The following is a 24,448-nucleotide window of genomic DNA, read 5'->3' on the forward strand; positions in this document are numbered from 1 at the left end:
TGTCATTACTTCTTTTCAGAGGGCAAATCTGATCTTGATGTCAGCTTCTGCACATTTCCTTGCAACACGTGCTTCTAGCACATCCAGCATATTTGCTGATGCTGAAAACAAATTAATTGCTTACATATGCAGTCATGCTGCTGCACCAGTGAAAACTCGAGCAACTTGAATGCCTACTTATATTGCCATACAGAATCTGGCTGCCAAGTTGTTGTCGTGGGTGACCTTTAAAGGAGCGGCAACTTGTCATGTTAGGTGAAGGTCTGAACTATAGAAAATAGCCAGCATCCTAAATATTTTACTACAGTATCCGCTCCTAAAAATTAGTTTCACTTTTGGGACTCTGGGGGTGGATGCATCACGGCATGATGATGCTTTGGGTAGCTTCGTTACTGTGGTCGCTTAGCTGCCACAAACAAGCGCAGTCAAAAGAAATGCGCACAGTACTTTTGTTTATTAAAGCAATAGCTCTCTTCAGCTTTTCCTTCTACTTTGCAGCTTGTATGTTCCTGGCCATTTATATGACCTTGAGGGTGGCATTGACAAGTGCCTAGGAGCGAAATATATGAACACGTAAAAATGTTTGATGGTTGATTTCGAACCCGGTCCCTGTAGAACAGAAGCCCAGTGCTTTAACCATTATGCCTCGGATGCATGCCTGAAAGGGCGTAATAAAACACCCTGAAGAGTTTGCCTTAAGCAAGCCAGCGCTTCGTGATGCTTGGCGCATCAACTGCGTTGTATACTAGCAATTAATGAAAAGTGAGTGCATCTTCTAGTTGACGATAAAAAAAGAAGTCACTTAATGTGTTCGTCGCCTAAATTCGCTGCCTCTCTCTCGTACTGTGGTGCATTTCTACAAGGTCGAGCACACCGTGTCCTGTGGTTAAACGCATTTTAATGCCAAATACAACTTCCATTAGCTCTGCAGACGTCCATCGTGGTGGCTGAGGGATGCGTCCATCACAGAAATCCGCATCGCACCTCTTGTAATGCAAGGGCTATAGCTCGCGGAGATATTAACAGAAGGTTGGTTTTCCCAGGATTTTGTTTTTTCTGAACATCATCGTACCTTGCTGTCACAATAATATTAAATTACCACAGGTGCTGCATATCGAGACCAGCTTCAGTATCAGTTTAAGTTATCTTATGTTTCCCAACCTTGATAACTTGCTAAGTGCTTTATCCTTTTATGCACAAGAAGCATGTGGCAGGATCTATAACTTCATAAATTTGTGGTTGCTCCTTCGACCTGTGTTGCCCCTTGCATCATATGTATGCATTATATTCGTGACTTGAGATTCAATCCTCAGCCCATTCTAAGGCCACTGGGAGATGAAGGCCTCTCCCAGCTATCTCCAATTATCCTAGTCTTGCACAGCAATTGACTCCAAACTATGCCTGGAAATTTTCCTTCCTTTCTCGGAAATACCACATTCAATTAAGTATTAACGGTTCATAGTTATTGTGCTTGAGTGTGGCTTGGACGCATTGTCGTATAGCGACAGTGCTTTCCCAGCAATTTAGATTGTTCCAGTGTTAAATAACGAAGTGTACTTCAAGCTGAGAATGTGGCACAGGAGATAAAATGCATTATTGGGTGCGCCAAGGCTGATATTTCATTTCACAGTGATAGGTGAAATGATCAAAGCAATGGAGGACTGGAAGTTTCTTTTGATGAAAAGCAAACGTTCTACGTTCTAGCAATTTCCTCAACACATCCAGTTTATTGACTCCTCTTGACACAGGCAGTATATTTGTTTACGTGTGAGGATAAATTTTACAAAGGCAACAACATACAACAGATTGCGCAAGCACGCCAGCACATTATTCTACTAGTCCTTGCCGACTATTTTCTAGACAATGCACACAATATCACGTTAAACTTGGATAGCTATGCCGCTTTATGCTGCAATGGCGCATTAAGATAAAAGGCACTAGAAAAAGGCATATGATGGCAGTGCATCTTAAAATTGAAGCAGATGCCCGTCATGCTTGACACAATGTACAGCTGCCAGAAAAGTTTATGGGCCACAATAGCTGCAAGACAAAGCATACATCCAAGCAGATAATAGCATATTACTATCATGGACAAAGGAAATGTAATCAAAATTGCTTAACTAGAACACATTATTTCATTTCTGCTTTCACTACTTTACATTGTGCCGTCATGATTTCAGACTGCAGTCTTAGTTTGAGCCCTCTACCATTTTTGGCGACAAGTAATAGCGGTACAAAATCGCACTCTCGTGCTTGTAAGAGGTGTTCTACGTTACAATTTACAGTTTGTGTTTGATTTGTCCATAGTAGTACCTGTGCCTACAGCAGGGCAGCTCACAGTTTGGAGATTTGCAATCCCTTTATATAGTTCCTTTAGTCCATAAACTTGCTGGCAATATTGTGGACGAGAACATTATTGAAATGCAAGCACAGTGGTAAGAGCCATGCTGCGTGCTCTAACTTCCAAAGAAATGCAGGTGCCAGGTGTGACTATGTGAAAGGGAACACTTCAGCAGCACTGAAGCAATGATTGCTGAAGAGCTTTGTCTTCACACCTCTTCACTTGCCAACACCAAGTAGCTATGCTGCCAAAGAATTTTCATAATTTCTGAATTTCAGTACAGAAATAATGGTCCTCTATGCAAACTGAGTGTTCCCTTTCATTTTTTCCCCATTTGTTACATACACTTTGACATAATGGAAACACTGGGCATGCTTGCTGAAAGACTCGAATAAAATCTAAGTCAGGTCAACCTTCAGATGTCTGTATTGCTGATCCAGAACATGCTCTGTTTGTAAAGAAATTTTTGATGTAAGGTTAACATGGCTAACTTTTTTTCTGGTGACAGCCATTTGAGTATAGTCAGCATTAGTCGAAAATATATTGTAAGCTAAGAAAAAACAAAGATCCAAGATTGCCCCTGAGAAGAGTTTGCCATATAGTACTTGCAGTAGTCACGAGTACTGCAGTTACATTGGAATGTGCATGGAATGAAAGCATGAGAGTAGTCGCGAACTGGGCGAGTTGGTAGAACGAGAGACCAGAAAATGAAGGTCAATAGGACAGGAGCATGAAAGCATGGTTGACTTGACTGATGAAACTGCTGTGTGTTTTTTTTTCTTTTTTTCAAGTTTTTAGATGTTAATTTTTCAAAGCCACCTGCGGGAAATGATCCAACACATGCAGCCCCATTTCAAGCGTGGTTGCAAGAAGGTCTCTACCAGTGTCTTTTGCATAGCTTTAAGAAAAGCAACTCTGACCCATTTATATTTATACATACTGTGTGAAGATGGTTAATCCATACACAGCACACTCAACGAAACTGGTACTACACGATTCAGCAAGTACTGATGCTTTCTTCCAAACCATTAATGCTTTACGGTAACTTGTCAGCCAAGGCCTGACACTTAAAAAGTTTACTTGTTGATTATCAAGTGTTGCCAAACAATGCACTCACAAATTTCAGCCCAGTTTTTCTGTTTTGCCTTTTCAGGTTATCAAATCTTAAAAAGGATTTGCAACAGTGCAAGAGAATACAATAGCACAGTGAACACAAGAGGAGTCGCAATGTATAGATTACAGCCAAACCACATAACAAAGTCTCATTTAACACAAGATAGCTTTGTTAAGCCAACATTCATTACAACATATATATTCGTTAAATGCTTATACCAACAATAAACATTTTAGATTTACTTTGCAGTAATTAATAGTTAGGTCTGTATTTGTTTTGTTGTGATTCATGTAGTACGACAGCTCTCTTTCTAATCAACTCGTACACAAAAGAGTTTTTATGCAAACAGCCATGAAGTGTGCAAAAGGTGACAACAACGTCTATTCACCATACGTGTGCAGTATCGAAAATACCAATTTACTGAAGAGGAATAATGTCATGAAACTGAGGCACTAGCTGTGTGCAAGTTTTGTTCTCTCTACGTCAGCAACACAAACAGAAAGACTAGAAAACTTAATGTGCAGGTTTCTATCACACCTAGGCCTGTTGGCCACCTCATACATACACAGTGTTTGGACCACTTCGGTGTCCAGCGCACCGTCATAGTACAAGTTCAACAAAGTGTGTGCATGCTACAATACTTTCCATTATGCACCTCGGAGGAGAGACAGATTTACACCCGTATTCTGGCACAAGAGAACTGATTCTCGGCCCAGTCGGTATTTGCCCAAAGACATATTTGTTGCGAAAAGAACATACGCAAAAAGGAAGACATATTGACGAAACAAAGGCAGCCAGTGCGTCGTCAATGTGTCATCTTTTTTTGTGTGTGCCCTTTTTGCGGCAAATATGTCTTTCAGTATTCTAGCATGTTCCTCTACGCAACACTTCACCTTGACTGAATTACTAAGTGGATGCCAGTGTCGCCCCTCAACCAAAGCGGTCGGTGTGCTTCAATTAATTAAATTCTGGGGTTTTACGTGCCAAAACTACTATCTGATTATGAGGCACGCTGTAGTGGGGGACTCTGTATTATTTTTGACCACCTGGGGATCTTTAACATGCCCCCAATGCACGAGGGCATGTTCACAGAACCAGATAACATTATATAGAATTAAGCAGGCTATGGTTACTGAATGAAACAACAAATGTCTCTCAGCGCATCGAGGAAACAACTATGAAGTTTCATTGAAAACAAAAACTGTAGCACAAATCGGAATGTGACTGCACAAAACAGCGCCAGGAGCAGTCTCATTGCAAGTTCTTTGTGCTCCTGATTCCGTGGGAATTGCAGTTGCGCAGCTCTGAGCCAATTGATGAAATGCAAATCCGAGTTTAACTTTAAACACATCTAACAGCCCGATAAACAGCCTGACAACACTTGACCAAGTAACCGCTGTCAGAAAGACAGTAAGCGCATCACAGAACGTCGTAGCTGCAAACTTCGGACAGCTCCTCGTGATCCATGACAAAGCTGTAGGCCAGGGGATCGGTGACATAACGCTGCTTGACCCACTCCGATATGACTATTCCAGTCTGCAAAGACAAAGATTGCGTAGCACGACATTATGATCGGTTTTCGCTAAGCTGACATGTGAAGCAAGCTGCAATGTCACTGATTATATAAAGATTAATAAGTGCATGAAGTACATGTGTGAGGATGGTGCTTCTGAACAATCGTACAGTAGATGGCAACACACAGCTTAAGAAGAGTGCGCGGTGAAGAGCAGTGAAGTATGGTCCACTCATAAAGGGAACATCTAACCTGTAATAAAGCAAGTATGACTGGAACAAACAGCGATAATCGATGGCAGAATAATAACTGTGAGCTCCTTTAAAAGTGTACAGTTGAACACGAAAGTTTACAGGGCAAGAGATTTGTGCACAAGCTCAACTCCTGCGAAGCCTTAGCATACAGTAGCCTCGAATTCAAAGCTTCAATCTGCAGTAGTTTTTGTAGCCTACGCAGTAATCCACTCAATGAGAAGCCCTAAAAGAGCGAGGACACTGGTTCCACGTTTGTCATGGAACGTGTGTCCCGTAAACCTTTGTGGACGACTGTATACACAGCTTCCAAGGCTAGCACAACCAACTAGTACTTAGTAATTGATAGAAGAGAAGCGGCACTAAAAAACAATACTAATGGTGGGGCAGCAGTTGCCCCAGATGGTATCAGCGTGGCAGTGTAACTAGAAGTGCAGCAAGTCGCTTCTAAATTACGTTTTAGCTGGGACACACATTGTTTGTGAGCAGCTAGCAGTTTCTTGTGCAAAGAATGCACTGTGTTGGCCGGTATGCACGAACCTGGAGATTTTTGAGTGAGTCCTCAAGACTGGGAACGGTGACAAGAATGGCCCCCTTCTTGATGGTGCGCCTCAGAAACTGCCACAGGGCCACCTGTTCTTGCTCAGGTGTGAAGAACTCAAACACATTGTTGAGGATCACAACGTCAGAGCTGGAGACAAGGTCTGGTACCGTGAGGACATTTGCATTGATGACCTGCACGAGAGGAACGGACGTTGAGACCCGTGCGTCTAACTTCTATCCAAAAAATCATCACAAAGTAAGTGACTGTATTGTGGGCAAGATGAATCAGGGGAATTGAGGGGCTTGCTTGCTAGTAACAAGTGAATGAAGCCAACAGACAATGAAGTCGGGGATATCACAGAGGAAATCAAGTGTTTTACTTTAAATTGAAATTTAGAAGTACTGAGAAAAGGGGAAATAAAAGTGGGAAAAACAAACATTTGTGGTGTTTGGTGTCCTGAAACTGCGCAGTGGATTTATGAGGGACACCGTAGTGGAGGGCTCCAAATTAGACCATCTGGGGTCCTTATAAAGGCTAACTGCTACGAAATTTCCCTTTGGATAAATTAATTAATAATGAGCAGCATTCATTCATTTTTATTTCCTTAAAGACCCCCGAGGGGGTATTACATAAGGGGTGGGTTTTTTTTACACACTATATTGTTGACACAATGATCAGTGCGATGATACATTTGATATGCTATGCATGAAGCATGATGGGCAGGTGATAGTGGCGATGTTGCGAGATGGAAACAATCTTGGCAAAGCTCCAGGTTGTTCCATCTTATTCCATCTCTAGGTTGTTTCATCAAGCCCGGTCTCGTGCCCAGGGCTGGTAATTGTCTAATTTTCTTACTAAGAGCCTTCAAATAGCACCCAAGCAGACAATGCATGCACTTGGCGATTAGCGGACATGACGCAAATCCCAGCACATTGTCTCCAAGCGTAGGAGCCCTATGCTTTTGTTGGCTTCACTGTCAGCTTCATATGGTTTGACTAAGGTAGTCATTTATGAAACCCAACAGTCAGACCAAACTAACCATAACAAAGCCATGGGTATGACCGTTTCTCCTATTATTGTAAAAGCAATTATGTGGACACTCGAATTGCATTCACGCAGCAGCTGTTGTGCTGTCCTGCTATCAACGGTGCACGCACAGCCCGCGCGCAGATAGACGGTTGGAAAGTCTCCAGAGACATGAAGTGCATTTGGCTTTAAAAACAACGAAGCGAAGTGGATGCAGCGTCATGTCTTGTTCAATTGTCTCAGTGGGGCAGCGTTCTGCCTTCTGCAGCTGGATGGAATGAGCATAGTGTGCATGCACTTGTCCAAGTGGAATGGACGTAAATGTCAAGCTAACGTTATCAGATATATCACCAACGCTGACAGTTTCTCGTCGCTATCATCTCGTGCACCATCGAGGTGCGACACCTGTGACGCCGCTGCCAGCGTTGTGAGACACCTTGTAGTTGCCAGGGGGGGCACTTTTCCTTATTCCCAGCAGCAGTTGCCTTGGATGCCGAGTCGTGGCTTCATTTCACACCCGCGCATTGTTAGAACACTGTCCGAGGAGTTCAAGTGCAATGCTAAACCTTATGCAAGCATTGGCCTCGTTACCGCTGTCAATGCTTCACCCTTCAAGTGAAACTGTGTTATTTTTTTAGTTGCTGAACATGAATGCTGTTGCAATAAGCCAACCTCTTGATCTCAAAAGAGACATTATACAAGATTTGGTTATTTTGAATGAACAAGCATAGCAGTGGTCCTAAATGTAGTGGCAAGGTGAAGAAAATGTTTCTTAAATTATAAAGTAGTAAAAATGAAAGCTCCCCAACATTTGCACAATCCTCCTTGGGCAGTGCAAGTGGTGTCAGCTTTACTTCTGTGACACTCAAACATTCCATGTGCGATGTCAGTGTATTGGTAAAAAAAAATCAAGTTACACTCCATTATGGTGATATGGGCCATCCTTGAGGTGAAAACCTCCAACGAAATGCTCCGTAAATGTACAAAGGGAAATAATGCTCTTGCAATACAGATCAACACATTATAAACTTTTACTTTAAAGAGAAAACGAGTAAAACAATTAGAAGGATACAGTTCAGCTAATGTTCACCTTGATTCTGTCTTCCATGTGAAAATGCTTGATAGCAGCTTCTTGAATTTGGCACAGGTCAGGATTCATCTCAACACCAATAATTGGATTAGCTGGTGTAAATGCATGAGCCTAGAAGTAAAGAAAAATATTAACTACGTGCAAATTGCATGCACAGGTGAATGCACACACGTGCTCAAAAGAAGAAGAAAAAAAAGTTGAGACTTTCCATAAGAGTTCTGATGCATATCTTTAAAGTTATGGATACGCTACCACATACTTCTTGCATGTAAAAGGATGACACTTAGCAGCTATTTTGCCTCTAAATGTGGATTTGGTGTCATCGACATTATTGTGACGTCATAAGACACAGCAGAATTTACCAACGTTAAGTAGTAATAAGCCTCCCCTCCTCTTCAAACAATAAATTTAAAACTTTAAAAACAATATAGAACAATCAAGCTTTAGTTATTATTTAACGATAAAGAAGGGTGAGGAAAAGCCACAAAGAAATGGCTTGAAAAACCCTCAACCCCTTGATAAGAAGAAGAGAGAGAATTTATTTGAAAGGGAAGGCAGAGAGGTTGGCCTCAGCTAGCGTGCTCTAGCCTGCTACTCTACACAGGGGAATGGGGACATAAAGATGCGATGGGGGATGATGATGACGAAGAAAGAGGGAACTCCTTGATAACATACGACAGAAAGGCAGTGCAAGCAGTGCAGTGCAGTGCAGTTTTTTACTTGTAGTTTCCCTGCAGCTCGAAGCACTGCCATTTTCACAAAAGGTGATCGGCATGGTACACTGTATGCAATGCGCATGTTCACTTAAAAAGAGTAAAAAAGTGTTGGAGGTGGTTTAGAAGCCTTAGGGCAAACACAGAAATAAGTAAAATGAAAGTGGTTTGTCAGAAATGCCACATGAAACTCACAGCATAGAGCATGACACCCAACCTGGAGCCCACATCAAGTACGGATTTGTCTTTCAAGTAAGGCAAAATCTCCCTGAAAATGAACTCTGCTCTGCGTGCTGAGGCAGAGTGCGAAATGAACGCTGCAAAAGACAAAAAGAGCAAAAAATTTTAGAACTGGGGCTCAGCTCCGCCATAACTTTTTCACAGACCTGCCAACCTTAACAGTTGAGAAATACTGTAGTCAAAGCCCAAAAATACTAAATATTGCTGAAAAATACAAAAAATTGTTTAAATATTCAACTTAGTAATACTAACTGTGTACATAAGAAAAAAGCATCACAGACTTTGTTTTATAGGGACGCTGTGAACAGGAAAACTGCTTGAGTCACAGGAAGAGTAATGTGCCACAGAAAAATGGAAAGTCCATGAAGTCTTTCCTGAAATATTCACAGAACGGAGGCTGAAATTTCAGTTGCTGCTACGCATTGGTTCTATAGGAGAATGGCACTGCTGCTGGTAGGTCAGAATAAATGAGAGCATATGAAAATTAGCCTCTGAAAAATCAGTGGGCAACTGTATTTGTATTCTTTTAAAATGAATATTGTCCTAAACTAGCCACAATTGAAAAACTGTAAGATTACTGATGTCAATATGACAATTGCAAGGAAGATATAAAAATCAGGCATTTTACGATTATTTCAAAAGTTGGCAGCCATGTTTTCAGGTAAAATTCTCGCCTCGCGATTTTGTGACATGCAATCGTGGAGGTCTGGTACGCTAAGACAAAATACTGGATGCCAGTGAATACTGGGTGCTTCAGCGATCTTCAAAGACACTGTGGTAGAGATAAAATGTTAATTCTTTAGTGCCATATTATTCATGTCTATGGACATTACAAATTATGAGGTAACCACTAAATGACGATTTAATTAACCATGAGTTGCTGAATAACATTTAAATTAAATATTTTCATAGTATATGCAGCAATTGCTGAACTGAACCAATATTAAATACAGACTCGTTTATTGGTATTCTGTTTAGCACATCTGTTAAGTTGTGGTGAAATGCGCTGGCATTCCAGTTGCTTCCATACACTGTCGAACAAAACTATATTCCAAGTCACTTTTTCCCAGGTTTAATATAGTTGGTCATTTGTAACCCAAGTTATATTCAAAATATTGTATTGAAAATAGCTAGGGTCCTTCATTTTCAGGTTTTAAGTTTGTTTAAAATTGGGTGTTATTTCTAAAAAGGAAAACGGGGGAGAAATTAGGACTTTGTTGGCAGGTAGCCCAATGTTCAGGATTTCCCTGGTAACTTTCACAAACAATAACACACATAGTAGTTTCCTTTTGGATAAATATTTTATTTAAACAAGCAAAATCACTTGCAGGAACATATATACTGACAGAGAGCTACTCGCAAGTCATAAGATGAACTTATTTATGCAAATCTTCGTTGGCAGGCATTACTTGCACTTTTTAAACAAACAAAAAACAAAAACAAATAGAGGTGTGCATGGCAATCTATTGCTTCATTTATCTCTCTGCAATTTCTCAACAAATGAAAAAAAAAACACACCTAGTAATGCTTATGGAGATGCTTCGCAAGAAGCAATGATGGTTGTAATTAGAAGCCCTTGTTGGCGTAGAATTATAATTTGCATTTTAATAATTTCTGTGTCCACCCTAGAAAGTCGGGGCTTTGAACATACCTTAATCGGTGAAATGCCCGGCCAACATTACAACTACCCTTTGCAATGCAGAGCAACATTAATTCATTAGGTTGGGGTAGTGGGTGGTGGCACTTCTTGGGGCATTGTTCTTAGATCATTCTTTAAGTATGCACTTCGGGATGAACTTCGGGGAGAAATCTGGTTAAGCTCGATTCTCATAAAACTTATTTGGGGTGCAAAAACCTGGAATTATTGTGTTTTACCCGAAAGCGAAGGACCCTGAAAATAACCTGCATTTTATTCTACCATTTAATTCTCTAGAAAATGGTACATCAAAACATAAGAGCAATGCTAAATTGTCGTATCCACTGTTAACAGATTCGTTGGACTTTACTCGCTGTAACAATGCACCTTTCATGTTACAGCGAGTAAAGTCCATGTTTTTTTCAAGGCCTTGCAGAATGAATGTGGAAAAGAATAAAAAAAGAAAGCGATATATATATATATATATATATATATATATATATATATATATATACGTGACCATGTATCGCTTTATCGCTCATTGTTGTGTCACTTACTGAGGGGTGCTGTCTCATGAGAACCACAAGCTTTACAGTAGTTCCGGCTGAGTTTTCCTTCTTCAACCAACTCGTCAATGGCTTGGTCATCATAAAGGAATGCATCAACATGGACGGTTGTTGCAGGGTCACAGTCTGCATTCTAGAAGATAAAGTCATATGGTGCCGGTTCAGTTGGTAAGAAAATGAGTCTTTCAGTGTGATTACTTGGAACTGAATTTGTAAACCGCCAGGTATTTTGCAGGTTCAAGTGAATTACCAGTACTGAGGTGTTTTCTTTCCAGAGATAGATTATTCCAACCTACATTGATAGCTTACACTTGTGTTGCCAATAGATTGATCTTGCCATGAACAGAAGCATTTTAAGCCAGAAAAAAAAAAAAACACATAATAATTAAAGGCAGTTGCCAACACCTTGGAATGTTAATTTTGAGAGAAAATTGATTTGGAAGCGCAACAAGAACAACGGAGACAGACACACAAGTAGACAGGATTTGTCCTGCATACACGTGTTTCTGCCTCTGTTATTCGTGTTGTGCTTTCAAGTCAGCAGGCTCTTAAAATTCACACAAAGCAACTAGCTTCATTTACTGCCCTAGGCCACCTCCTCATGATGTCATTAATGCTGCCAATTTATGCTTGGTGCCAGTCAAATGTTTGCCAATAAAGAATGTTTACATTCCATACATAAAGAAGCAAATTATTCTGGCACCTTTTGTAGACTTTTCGTGCATAAAAAGAGCGCACATACTCGAAAATACCGTGTGCAGTGATGTCATATGTGCCACTGATGTCACATGTGCAACGGTTTGCATACAAAAATCTAAAATCAAAGTATTTGCCTCGACGTTGAGCAAAGAATAGAATCGAAGGACGAAAATCATTACAAAACACAGCCACAGATTGCTTTCTTAGAACTTCTTACCACATTTTTGCACTGAGCGCTTGTATCTTTATCTGTATATTGTTTTCTTATCTCACACTTTTTTTTAGGTTTTGTTGCTGCAAGCACTGTGTTTTTTTATCTGGCCGTTTTGCTTGTGGTACTGCTTTCTGTCAACCCTGTATACATCATAGCATATCACAATAAACCTCAGTTGGAAGTTTGCACTTCTCCTTGTTTGGTGTCGTCCTGTTTTATTGCGCCGCGCTATAGGTGCCCTTGGAACAAGAATGATGGAATGCCAACCTAGCCCTATCTGCCACCCTTTTAACTTGCACAAACCTCGCAGCATTCTCATAGCACATGGGATTCACCTAAGTGCAATAAATGCTGCAGCATTTAACTGGTGAAGCTACAATAGCATAATGCACATTACTGTATATATATATATATATATATATATTAAAATAAAGAATGTATAATTCAAATACCTTACCTCTCCCTTTTTTGGCACAATTATGTTTTCAGAAGGAAGAACTGCATTTCCTGGTACAACGGACCTGAGGTACTCTGAGATTTGTCTCAGCTTGTGATGAGCTTCAGCCACCTGGTGGCCTGCACAGTCTGTAAATTCAGAGAGGAAGTTAGTCCCCAATACACAAGTGAAGCTGCAAACATTTAACAGTGACCTCTAACTGTAGCAACACTGTACGAAGGCGAAAGGGGGCACGCAAGACTACGTATCAATTTAACGAGTGTGATAGACACAGTCAACTTAGTGGAGGAAATGGGGAGGCTTGCGAAGTTTTGCTTCATAAGGAACGCAACATTTGCTCACCAAATTTTACGAAGATTGATTTATGACTGCAAGATGTATGTCCCTACCATTCTGGGAAACCTCAACATTAACATAATTTATTATTCATGGGGTTTAACGTCCCAAAGCAACTCTAGGGCTCCGAGAGATGCTATAGTGGAGGAATCTGGATTAATTTTGACCACCTAAATCGAAGTACACGATCGTTCTTGCATTTCGCCTCCGTGTATATGAGGCCGCCGGGACCTGGAGTCGAACCAGCGACCTCGTGAGCAACAGAACGCCAAATCAACTATAACATTATTCATGAAGTGACTAGTGCTGAGTGAGAGAAGACACATTCACTCCTCTGCACAGTTGTGTATATAGCTGTCGTACCTATTATGCACACGAATGTACAGTTGGCATAGACGTGCACAATCAGAACTATTTGCTCTGAATGATTTACAGTACGGTAACAAACAGTTACGAACGCAATAAACGTGGCGCGCTCATTTGTTACGAGTAACTAAACTCCGCTAGCTCCATTTCTCGACTTCAGAAATTTATATATTTGCCAGTACATTTGACGACTTACTTGCCGTCAGATATCTCCTCTGGATCCAAAGTATGAACTCTGCCGACTTTGCAGGATCGATTTGGTCAAGGAGCTGATCAAATTTATCTTGCGCCTGCTCGAGATTCATCTTGCTGGCCATAGCTGCCCCGCCCAGCAAAATACCAGCGATTTGGTTTACTGAACCGCAATGCAGGCAAGTCGAGTTAGCTTTTGTTTCCTGTGTTCAACTATCTGTGCCGATTATCGATGTGCAGCACCATAAAGCCATAAGCAAACAGGAAATTCGCAAATGTTTGCCAGACAGATTTTCTGCGCACAGTTCTGTGACCCGCAGCACTCCACTATAAATTACCACTACCTCGTTACTGTCCATTACTAAACCTGCTGCATGGATAAATAGATAAAATCAATAGTGTGGTAACGCGCGCCAATCATTTATTGAAATCCTGGTCATCTTGGAGTTGCGTACTAAACCTAGCGGAGATCGATGGCGTTACTGATATTTTAACTCCACGAAGTGAATAATGTAATCACGTGGTACAACCGGTGGCCTCGGTGGAATCGGTGGATTTTAGTGCTGAGGTACTCGCATGTGTCGGGCTTCCGTTGGTTTTCTTTTTTGCCGGTGTGTGCTGTAGATTCGGGCTCCGTTGCTTAGATGCAGTGCATTCGGTGAAATGTTCCGGCGCGTTGTCACAGGCGTGAGCATTTTCGGTGGCGGTGTGGCAGCTTTTGTGGTCTGCAGTGAGCAAGCGAAGAAGCATACCGTGCGAGCCTCTTGGACTACAAACTTCGAGCCGACCGTTCAGTGGGACAGCAACTGGGACAGGTACTTACGCGCGGCCGTGTTGAGGCCCACGGTTCATTTTAATCATGATTTTAATACTTTACGCTTCATTACGCCACGTATTGGTATATTTGCATAGGCACCTGCGTGAAATCGATCGCAACAGGATAAATCTTATTACGAGTGAAATGGATCTCAACCTGTGAAATGTTGGATTATGCTGGTGCATATTGCTGTTTGCGCAGCAAATGTCCCGTGCTAGTGTGATTGCATGCACATATGCCAGTTAGTTGAAAAATGCAATGCACTGCACATCTATAGTATATTTGATTCAAGATTCATTTGTCGTTGTTCCCGCTCATTTCAGCGAAACAAACAACACACCAAGGCTGTTAGACAATCGACAATTACTCATGTTGAGACAAGCTGTCATCTCTGCTGCATTGTCACTCCATCTTTTAATTCCGTCGAGCATTGTTAAACGTGTAGCTGCGTTTTTTGTCAAGTTCATGGAGCTTTTGCGTACGTGTAATGTTGAATGATAAATTTGCTAATCAGAAAGAAGCAACTTCAAATCATTAAGTTCTGCGTAATGTTTAGTAATTGGTGAAATAGTTTTACAACACCAAGTCCTGCTGCATAGTAGTGCTAGAGTCAATCTAGTAGTGTTGTGGTACGTAGGTGAACACTATTGTGCTCACACCAAATGCTGACAAATGCAATTGTCACTCTGTTAACTATAATAAGGCCAAGAAATTTGAGTTTGAGTAAAGTAATATTCACAAAGTATGTGCTGTATCATAGAGAGTAGGATGTTATGTTTTTTAAAATGTTTTGGAGTGCATTAAAGTGACCCTATTTTTGCCTGCAGGAGGGAGCCCGAGTGTTGCACAAAACCTCCCAAGAATACGTCAGAAAAAGAACAGAATCGCTATAATGAAGAAGTGCATAATGCAAAGCCAACAGCAACACGGTACCTTTACATCATTCGACATGGCCAATACAACATGCGAGGGGACTCAGATAAAGACTTCACTCTGACGGAATTGGGTAAGCGTGTTTGTCGCGGTATTCCTGCATGCTGTCATAGGCAGGATAAGAGACAGGCATTTAAGACATGTTGCATAATATTTGACGAATTTGCATATCTTGTTGACATATAATTACGAGAATTAGTGGCACATCTTAAACATTAATAGGTGGTATTGCTTAGCTGACACATAAGGCTGGGTAAAGCTAAAAACTGAGAAAATGTCGCAGTGCACAACCACTGTCTATGGGCGCGAATGTGTTGATGTGAACATTTTTATTGTTCATTATACTGTGCTTGACTAGCCTATAAGTAATATTTTCAGAACATAAGGTGAACAGTAAAATTTGCATTTACATGCACCAGTGAGCACATTTTGGTGAATACATGTTACTTTTGTCTAGGACCTGCCAAAATGTAAAACCAGAACTTGCATGTTCATATGGATAACTGTGCTTCACTAGCCACCATGAGCTGTACTCTTTTTTCACCTGCAGGCGCCTCATAGTATGTGAACTTATTTCTAAACATTTTTCCTCATTTTCCTCCCTTTAATTCTGTGTTGCAGGTCGCAAGCAGGCAGATCTGACAGGCCAGCGGCTAAAGCACTTGGGAATCCCTTTCACGCGACTCGTTCACTCCAACATGACACGAGCCATCGAAACGGCCGAGATCATTCACAAGCACTTGGAACCGCTTCCCATGGAATCGTGCGAGTTAATCCGGGAAGGGGCACCTGTGCCTCCTGAACCTCCGTTTGGAACCTGGAAGCCTGAAGCCAAGGTGGTTGCAGGAGTTCTCAATATGCATTAGTAAGAGAGTATGAAAATGCGCTAATTGGCTTGTGAATAGTCCAACAAATAGCGCAGACAACAGGACAAGGAAAACTTAACATATGGGCTTGTTATACACATACAGCAAGGAAAATTTGTATCATTTACTTTGTATAATCTAGTTTTCTTGCTGTCGCATATTTTGCAAGTCTCCCAAATTTTTCATAAAGTCTGCAATTTGGTTTGGGCTCATTTTAAGATTTTACAAATGTGGCAACAATATTTACGAAAAATAAGTTCCCTTCACAAAAACGTTTCGCTCGATGGTATTCGAACTTTCTGTTGTGATAGTGAAAGTCTTGTGATAATGAAAGGACACAAAAGGGGTACCTGCTTGAAGCAAGTCTATAGTGAGAAGTTCCTGAAAAATGCGAAATTGGCAACACCAAAGTTGCTGAACATGTCACTGTGATCTAAAAACAATGTGTTGCTTGCCAATCCTTGTTTCAAGTTTGTCGCTGCTTGTGTGCTGTCTGTTGTAAATCACTGTTAATCCTTTAAAGATGAGGCGCATCAATACCTGAACAAATGTTTTATTTTCTTCTAAGTCTGCAAAACACATTGAGAATAAGCATAACCAATGAAAAGAAACAAAATATTTTGCAGAAACTTTTTCAGCAAGAGTGGGAAAACACCAGATGGAGACTTGAAGTTGGCTTCACCCCAAGCCACCTATGGCTTCGTTTGAAATTTGTACACACAGCTATAGTCATATGTGAACCATAGGTGTGTACATTCCATTTGTATCCGAGGCATGTGCCCAGGGAAAGCTCATGAAAGTTTATAGCTTGGCAGGTGTGCTACCGAATTTATGAAGGCTTTTAGTTATTAGTGAATCATTATTAGTGAATCATTTCATTTCTTTTTGTTATTTTTTTTCTTCTTTCTGTTTTGGCATGTTTCCAAAAAAATTTTGATGCCTTTTTTCCAATAGTGTGGGTGCTCCTTGCTTGTGCACTCCCTAAGAAAAATGAGTGCGTTGCTGTTGACTGTTTCTTTGCTGGCCTTGCAGCTGTAGTAGTGATAAAGCCTGTTAATTAACGTTTTGCTTTTTCAGCATCAGTTGCTTTATGCATTTTATTAAAGTATGCAGTGTTTCTTTCTGATACATTTTATATGCCTATGTGTCTACGTTCAATCTTTCTTGTCTTCTGTGCACTTGTTTGCCATGCTATTCATGAGCACTGGGAAGTGGGTCTCCATTTTGCCTGCTTGGGGGCAGGAGTGTTTGCTTTGTGCTCGAGAAGATTGAGGTCACATTCCGAGTTCCAGTTTTGGAAGCCAAAGTGGAAATGGGATTGGTGGAAAAAATCCTTTAGCCTACTTTTGAAATCTTGTAGCAGGACTTCAAGTGGCAGTGGCTGCCATTAGTAAACTCGTGGTACTTTTGGCTTACTGATTTCAGACCCTAAGTGCTATAACGAAACATGCAAAGGTTTAGCTGACTACATTAACTCGCAACCAACCTCAGCACAGCCTTGTCATGGAAATACATAGCAAAATTACTAAAGAGCCTGTTGCTCTACTAGCATTCTAAAAAGCAGTAGCCGTTGTCATCCTTTAAAGTTGTTTTGTTCAACCGATGATGAGACATTTTTACGGCACCTTCAGTGTCAAAATAACAGTTGACTGAGCAGAAACTTTTGAGCTGTATGTATATTTGCATTACATAGTGCATTTGAGCTACTTTAACCTAGGTATATTTTTATTCCACAAGAGTTTTTTGTGTGACCCTGTACCATTCGTGTCAAGATGTTACTGTTATGTGACACGAAAATTTTTTAACTTCGAAGCTTTCCTTCTTAAAAAAACCAGCATGGGTTTTCTTGGTAGCTTCATGCTATCTTCATGCCATTTCTAGGGGGATAACAAATTTTCCTTTTCATGAAATATCCTCTGTCTTGCAGATTCCTGCAGAACTGGGAAATACAATGTAATGATTTGTTTTGCTCAAATCTATTCTTTTCTTGTCATCCGCCATTCAAGGCTGGCTGATCCTGGCCACCCTAGAATGCCGAATTCTGGCCAGCAGTGCGGCTCAGACCACTGGTGAAGCGTAAAAACCAATAGCATTGGAATATCATCGCTACGTCATCCAGGCCCTGATTTGCCTTGTAATTCAACACATACGAGATTCCAGATTTCCCCCAAGCAATCTGCCATATAAGTGTGGCAGGGGATTCCCTGCAATTCTTCACTACAATTGGGCATGCAGAGGTCGTGCTGGTTTGTCGTTTGTACTGTGACAGCCGCTGCCAAAACCTGTGCGAAAAGCTGTTTGTCAACTTGCCGAGTTGGTGCACCTGCTTTTATTCTATCGTGGCTTGGTCAGCCCGTTGGAACAATGACATGTCCCTCACAAATGTGGAGATGGTCCTGTTCAGTCTTTGATTCCAAAATAAAAAAAAGGGGGCCTGTTTGGCTCTTTTTGTGCTGTTCACTGTGCACGTCATGCAGGTGAACGTCATGCAGTGAATATATATCACGTCACGTCATGCAGGTGAATACACTACTGCAGTCTTTTGCATCTCGACCTTGTGCACTTGCCTGTTCTCATCCCATGTGTCCCCTTTTTGCATAAAAGAATGTTGGAGCTCCTGGAGCTGACTAATGGGGTTGGCCTCTGTTACCAGTTTTTTACAGATGGTGCCCGGATAGAAGCCGGCTTTCGCAAGTATTTCTACCGCGCATCTTCCAGTCAAAAGGAGGACTCCCATGAGATCATCGTTTGCCATGCAAATGTAATTCGATACTGGATATGCAGGTGTGTGTGTGTGCGATGCTTTCCTGAAGCACGTGATTGTTTAGCATCTATTTTAAGATATATATTGGTTACCTGTAACTCCGTGCAGGGACTGAAGGGGTGTAGCAATCTGTTGTTGATCACAGCCTCTTTGTTGCTCTGGGGCAATAAACCCTGTCACTTAATCAGCCGTTCACTTGTAGCTGTAGCTGTGCACTTAAGACTACTTGTAATTGTCCCAAATATAGCCATTTCCTAATTATAATGACTGGATTTTTTTTTTACTCTGCACCAGGGGTTCTCTTCAAGCATGTTGGTCTCTGGAAACCCTGCTAAGCTTCATGAAGTGCCCCCCCCCCTTCATGTGCGCATTATCCATTCGTTTCATTTGTGTTACATTTACATGCAATAAATTCAAAAGCAATGGCATTAAGAAAATGTATTTCTCTGACATGATACATTTGTTGCAAAATGCAACTGAACTCACTTTGCTTGCTCCAACAAGTGATGCGAGGCTCAGTCTCACTCTTGGCCAGCCTGATGTCAGCTGCCGGAATTAGCTGATTCCTATGCTTATTTTTCAGATAAGTTAGTGTTTAAGAATGCCTGTTCACAGGCATATGTTTCAAATGGCACCAGCATGTCCACTACCTTACCAAACAGATGTGAGAACAAAGTAGCAGCCTCCATCCAGAAGGCAACATCACTTTGGCAGCCAAATTTCTCCTTAAGGGAGGACCTGGGTCGCGGATAAAAACAGTTTTATTATTGACTCTAGACACATGAAATTTTCTGAAAATATTCAATCTTGTGTGCTGATTACAAATATGCAGTTAGTTATTTTCTAAGTCAGTCCAAAAAAAAGTTGCTATTGTTTTTGTGGTAGAAATATGGGCTGTGACGTCCAAAAGATGTACTGCACCAAGAGAGCTAAAATTAACGCGTATTTTCCTGAATGTTCAAATAGTGCAAGTTTGCGTTTTAATGATTATACCTATATTTTAGCTGAAGTTAAGAAATCCTAAAGTTGCAACTTTGCAAATGTGAATTTTTGTTGATTTCTACATAATTTCAAAATGTTACAGTGTCCTAGAATACTATATCATAGCTTTTGTGAACTTTCTGACTGTCTAGCATTCAGATAAAAAAGAAAGAGAGAGAGACAGAAGGGGAAAGGCAGGGAGGTTAACCAGAGGGGAAGGTCTGGTTTGCTATCCTACCCTGGGGAAAGAAATCAAGAGGATTGAATGAGTGCAGGTACACAGTGCTGCTCCCAAAATTTTAGACCTTGAAAAATTATTTTTTGAAAAAAAAAAAATGCAGTAAATTCAAGAGAGAGCAAAAATGACATTTTATGCTACAAAACCATTTAACTTCCCTCTGAAGCAGCATTGAAGGCTCATTTTGGCAGGAAAGCAAGCTGCAAATATGTTCTTTCAAGCAAGACAGAGATCGCCTGGCTATGATAGATGGTTTTAGAATGGCGAATGACACAAAATGGGTCATTTCAGCACTTTTCATGGGCAAAACTGAGCATTTCATAGGACAGATATAGTGTTTTCTTCCTCAACAACATGTCAGTTTGGGCTAGCTTGTTGTCAGCAGGTGCTCTTTGATATGGGGATTAGAGAAATAACAGAAATGGAAAATAAATGTTTTAGTAATTTTTTTTGTCTCCAAGACCCATGTGCCTCCTTAAGGGCATTGTTAGCCCGGAGGTCTAAAAACTCATTTTCAATTTCAACATTTTCACTGATCCTGCATTAACCTAGAAAAGAGATGTGATCCACTCTTCATTTTGAATATCAGGAAGGTAGCCAGCTAGGTGAGCTCCAATAGTGCTTAGGTGAGTCATTATAATGAACCTGTCAGAACTGGATGGGGCATTGTGGGCTTCAACGGAGCACAACCATTTAAGGGGACTGTAGTCTTCCTTGCTTACACGACTCATCCAGCTTTGCAGCTTGCTACGGAAGGCTCATATTTTACCTGCTGCCGTTTTCAAAGTAGTATGTTTACCTTGTAGGCTCTTAAGCAGCACCCATGTCCCTACATAGCACCTTGAAAATGCGAATGGCTTTAGGTTTCGATTTTATAGAATTTGTAGTCCTCACTACATGATTCATCACAACTGTGAGCCCTGCACTAAGCTCCTTCGGAGCCAGAGCTTCCCTATGAATCATGCAGTGAGTGAACGTAATGTTGTTATTGACCTGCCTTATCAGTGCAATGAACCCTTTCACTTTCCCTGTCGTCGCCCTGGCACTGTCAATGCAAACAGCGATGCATTTACTCCAGGAAAGTTCTCTGGAAAGAAAAAAGACTCATTGACTGCATCAAAAATGTCCTTTCCAGTAGTTGTAGCATTCAGCTCGATGCAGCACAGCAACTCTTCCATAACTCTATTACCAGCCAGATATCTCACCAAAGTCACCAGCTGAGGTTAGCCTGCAATGTCACAGCTTTCTTCCATGGCAATTGCCAATTTCGGAGATTGCTTGATGCATTTTATTACTTGGGCTTCCACATTCAAAGCCATTTCACAGATGTGTCAGTTGTATAATTAGAAATTGGCACTTGCTGCAATTTCTTCGTGTGCTCTTCCCCGATCATTGTTTTCACGCCATCCTGAGTGCAAGTCACAGTGAGGTCCTCGCATATTGTATGTGGTTTCAGCCGTTTCTCTATCCTGTAACTTAACAGGTACGATAATTTCATCTTGCTCATTTACGTTGCAGAAATCTGGAACGAAAGATATTACAGATTCTTTATACTTGCCACAGCCCAAAACATCTACTTTTGGTACTTCAAATTAAAAAAAAAGAAGCTTCTCACCTCTTTGAGTGAATCCATTTTTCAAGTGAAGCTTGTGTACGCTAGCCTGCGCCGGCGATGCAACGCTAAAGCTCCGGCTCCAGCAGCGGCTCGCCGGCGCTGGAGCGAGAGTCATTAGGCATGGTGCCAGCTGCATAGGCGCGCGCTCACGCCACGTGCACAGCCAATCAGAGCCGTTTCGCTTCCGCCGGGGAGGGAAAGGGCAGGAAGTAGCTTCGCGTGCGCTGCGCCCACTTCGTTTCGTTCACTTAATTTTCGGAAAACCAATGGGACGGCCGCGCATTGTGCGTAACCCTGAACTACAGGCAGCTCTCGCCGAGTGTCGACAGGAGATCGCCCGTGAAAGGGCTCATCGTCAACGGGCCGATACCTACGGTACAAGCCGCTGAAGCTGCGGTACTCAGGCAAAGCCGAGCAGATCACCTGAGCTTCCCTTGGTCACGGTCAAGTTACTGCACAAGAAATATAACCCTCAAACACAAGGTGCTCCGAGGACACGCTTCGCTTACCCCCATTTTCCGGTAGGGGAAGCATCGACGATTTTTTGAGCTTCCAGCTGTTGCTTCTTTTCTTTGCAAGTAATTCAGTATCCAAACCTTGAATGATGGGGGCTTCATGGGGAGGTGACGAGAGCACTTTTCTGGGTTCATGCAGCTGTTTGCCAAGGCTTCGTAACAGTAACAAATAACACACTGTGGGTTTGCTCCAGTTTCTGTAAATCCGTACTGCAAGAAACGTTTGTAGTGCGTTCAAAGTTTGGCCTTCTCGCTCATAATGAACACTGCATAATCATGTCGAGAAGGCTGAGTAGAGTGTCTAGACGCAGCCTGCAACATGTATGGGGCTGACGGTGGTAGTGGACAGGCTACCGTAGAACAGAGGCTAGGCTTAGCATGCAACATGTTTGAGGCCAGCAGTGGTGGTGGACAGGCTATTTTGACGGTGACGTGCCACCCACGTGGTGCAAACTGGGTACAATCATCATGAGCAAAGAGAAGACAACATTGCACCGAAGGCAGGCTGAGAAAGAATGACAGTTTTCAGTGCATATCGCATGGGGACACTTGTAACATTTCATCACAAGAGGTCTTAGAATTAGTGCCAACTCTACTTTGAGTATTCTTTTATTTCTTGAAGCGCTGCTCTGAGGCTGCACACTCCATCGCAGCAAAGTGAGTTCAGCGAACGCACTCGATGGAAAGCGCCACTAACAGCGAAGTACACTCGTTCGATGTGTCATTAAATTTACCCTACACGCCTGTTGCGGCGCCAACAAATGCTAATGTTACTAGAACCAACTGTGTAGCACTGCTCCGTGTATTTCTCTTTTTTTTTTTACTCCTCCGATGTATACGCAAGTGTGCACGCTAGTGGCACAAATAGAAGAAATGTGCATGGGGGTAAGTTGTGGCCTCCGAGATTCAACTGCAAAAGCTTGGTCGTGCTGCCCGTTTTCGGAGGCTAGGTGGCTACCAGCTGCTGGTTCATTTATGGCGCTGTTCGTGCATTTCTGTTACACACTTCGATGTGCTTTTTGACACTCTGGCAGGGGTAATGGGGGTTCCTTACATCGAGCGCACCTCGTGTTCGCCGTCTTAGCGACTTAGCTGGAAACAGTATCTTCCTCTTCTTGTGTTGATCCAGTGTCGGCATTGTCTTCGTCACTACTAGAATCTTGCTCACGCACTTTATTCACAATGTCTTCGTTGGTGAGCTCCGCGGTTGTAGTCGCCGCGCTGTCGCTGTCAACGTAATCGTCGAAGGTCAGCGCGGTGTCTACGGGGAGCTTCTCGGTAAGCTCACTCCACAGTTCTGTGTTGAGCTCCTTTGTGTCCTCGCAGTCTTGTGGCGTAGGTGCAGCCTTTAAAGGGCCTGCCTTTCGCCAGCAGTTGCTGATTGTGCTTGCCTTGACGTTTCGCCATGACCCTGTAAGAATTTCTGCAGTTTGACGGATGTTGACCTGTGTGGGCAGCTTCAGTCAAATATTGATCAGGAGGCTCTGCACTAGACGCTTCCGAAATTCGGCCTTCACACATCTGATGATGCCCTGGTCCAAAGGTTAGAGCAAAGAAGTACAATTCGGGGGCATAAATTCAAGTTGCACATTGCCCAATCACACGTTCACGATATGTGTCGAGCATGTCAACGATGAGAAGAATTTCACTGTGTCGTCGAGCTGCAGCAGCCATTGAGTGAACAATTCTCGCTTCATCGACGCTTTTTTGTTTGCTCGGTAGTCGCAAGGCGACGAGACGTTTTTCAAGCAACGCGGCATAGCAGAATTGCCAACAACTAGCGGCTTGAGTTTTTCCGTGCCCGTGGAGTTGCAGCAGAACAGAACCGATATGCGGAGGCATGATTTCTTTCTGCCCTTACACCTGTCACCTTTGAAGTTCATTGTTTTATCAGGCAACAACTGGTAAAAGAATGCCGTTTCGTTGTTGTTGAAAATGTCTTCTGGAGAGAAAGACTCGATGATCTCTTGAAAGTGCCTGTTCCGCCAGGCAACTGCGCTCTCGGTATCTGCTGCTTTTTCTTCACCACAAGCAACCTGCCACGCAATGCCATTCCTTTGCCGGAAGCGGTAAAGCCATCCGGCACTTGCATCGAAACCAGAGATGTCCAAGGCGGCTGTGAACTGTAGCGCCTTCTCTTGAATAATAGGGCTTGACAAGGGCACATCATGTTGTCTGGCATCCTTAAACCACGTGAGGACATCGTCGTTGACATTCTGGTAGTTGCCAAGCCGCAGGCGTTTTCTTGAGGGAGCCAGCTGTGACTCTTGATGCAATTTCATCATCTTTTCCCGATCCTTGAGCAACGTTGCCATTGCTGACGGTGGGATATCAATCACGCTCCCTGCACAAGTCGACTTGCTTTCTTCCAGCATTCAGCTGCATCAAGATTTCCACTTTTTCTTTGAGCGAAAACTGACG

General features: G+C 42.2%; 2 protein-coding genes across 6 annotated transcripts in view; one reads left to right on the forward strand and one right to left on the reverse strand.

Moving 5' to 3' along the window:
• Positions 1–1,707: 1,707 nt before the first annotated feature.
• Positions 1,708–13,640, reverse strand: LOC119446512 (uncharacterized). The gene is made up of 7 exons (XM_037710957.2): positions 13,303–13,640; positions 12,405–12,532; positions 11,026–11,167; positions 8,788–8,909; positions 7,880–7,990; positions 5,760–5,954; positions 1,708–4,991 (listed from the first exon to the last, which is right to left on the reverse strand). The coding sequence occupies exons 1-7, from the start codon at positions 13,421–13,423 to the stop codon at positions 4,875–4,877; spliced, it is 936 nt and encodes a 311-aa protein (XP_037566885.1). The 5' UTR covers positions 13,424–13,640; the 3' UTR covers positions 1,708–4,874.
• Positions 13,641–13,826: 186 nt separating this feature from the next.
• LOC119446513 (serine/threonine-protein phosphatase PGAM5, mitochondrial) overlaps positions 13,827–24,448 on the forward strand; it is a 47,314-nt gene continuing 36,692 nt past the window's right edge. Inside the window, exons 1-4 of one of the 5 annotated variants that reach the window (XM_037710960.2) lie at positions 13,828–14,113; positions 14,943–15,121; positions 15,670–15,884; positions 18,568–18,698. In XM_037710960.2, coding sequence (XP_037566888.1) covers positions 13,962–14,113; positions 14,943–15,121; positions 15,670–15,884; positions 18,568–18,698 — 677 coding nt within the window. In that variant the 5' untranslated portion in view covers positions 13,828–13,961. Of the gene's footprint in view, positions 14,114–14,942; positions 15,122–15,669; positions 15,888–18,567; positions 18,699–24,448 lie in introns of all 5 variants that reach the window. The other 4 variants (XM_049664193.1, XM_037710959.2, XM_049664195.1 and 1 more) reach the window with 4 other exon arrangements.

Source organism: Dermacentor silvarum, chromosome 3 (assembly GCF_013339745.2).
Source record: "Dermacentor silvarum isolate Dsil-2018 chromosome 3, BIME_Dsil_1.4, whole genome shotgun sequence".
NCBI lineage: Eukaryota > Metazoa > Arthropoda > Arachnida > Ixodida > Ixodidae > Dermacentor > Dermacentor silvarum.

Excerpts from the sequence above, each read along its gene's own strand:
- LOC119446512 (XM_037710957.2), bottom strand. The coding sequence starts at position 13,423 with ATGGCCAGCAAGATGAATCTCGAGCAGGCGCAAGATAAATTTGATCAG. Across the intron at positions 11,168-12,404 it reads TTGTGCCAAAAAAGGGAGAG|AATGCAGACTGTGACCCTGC; the intron begins GTAAGGTATTTG and ends TTTATCTTCTAG. Across the intron at positions 8,910-11,025 it reads TCATGAGACAGCACCCCTCA|CGTTCATTTCGCACTCTGCC; the intron begins GTAAGTGACACA and ends TGTCTTTTGCAG.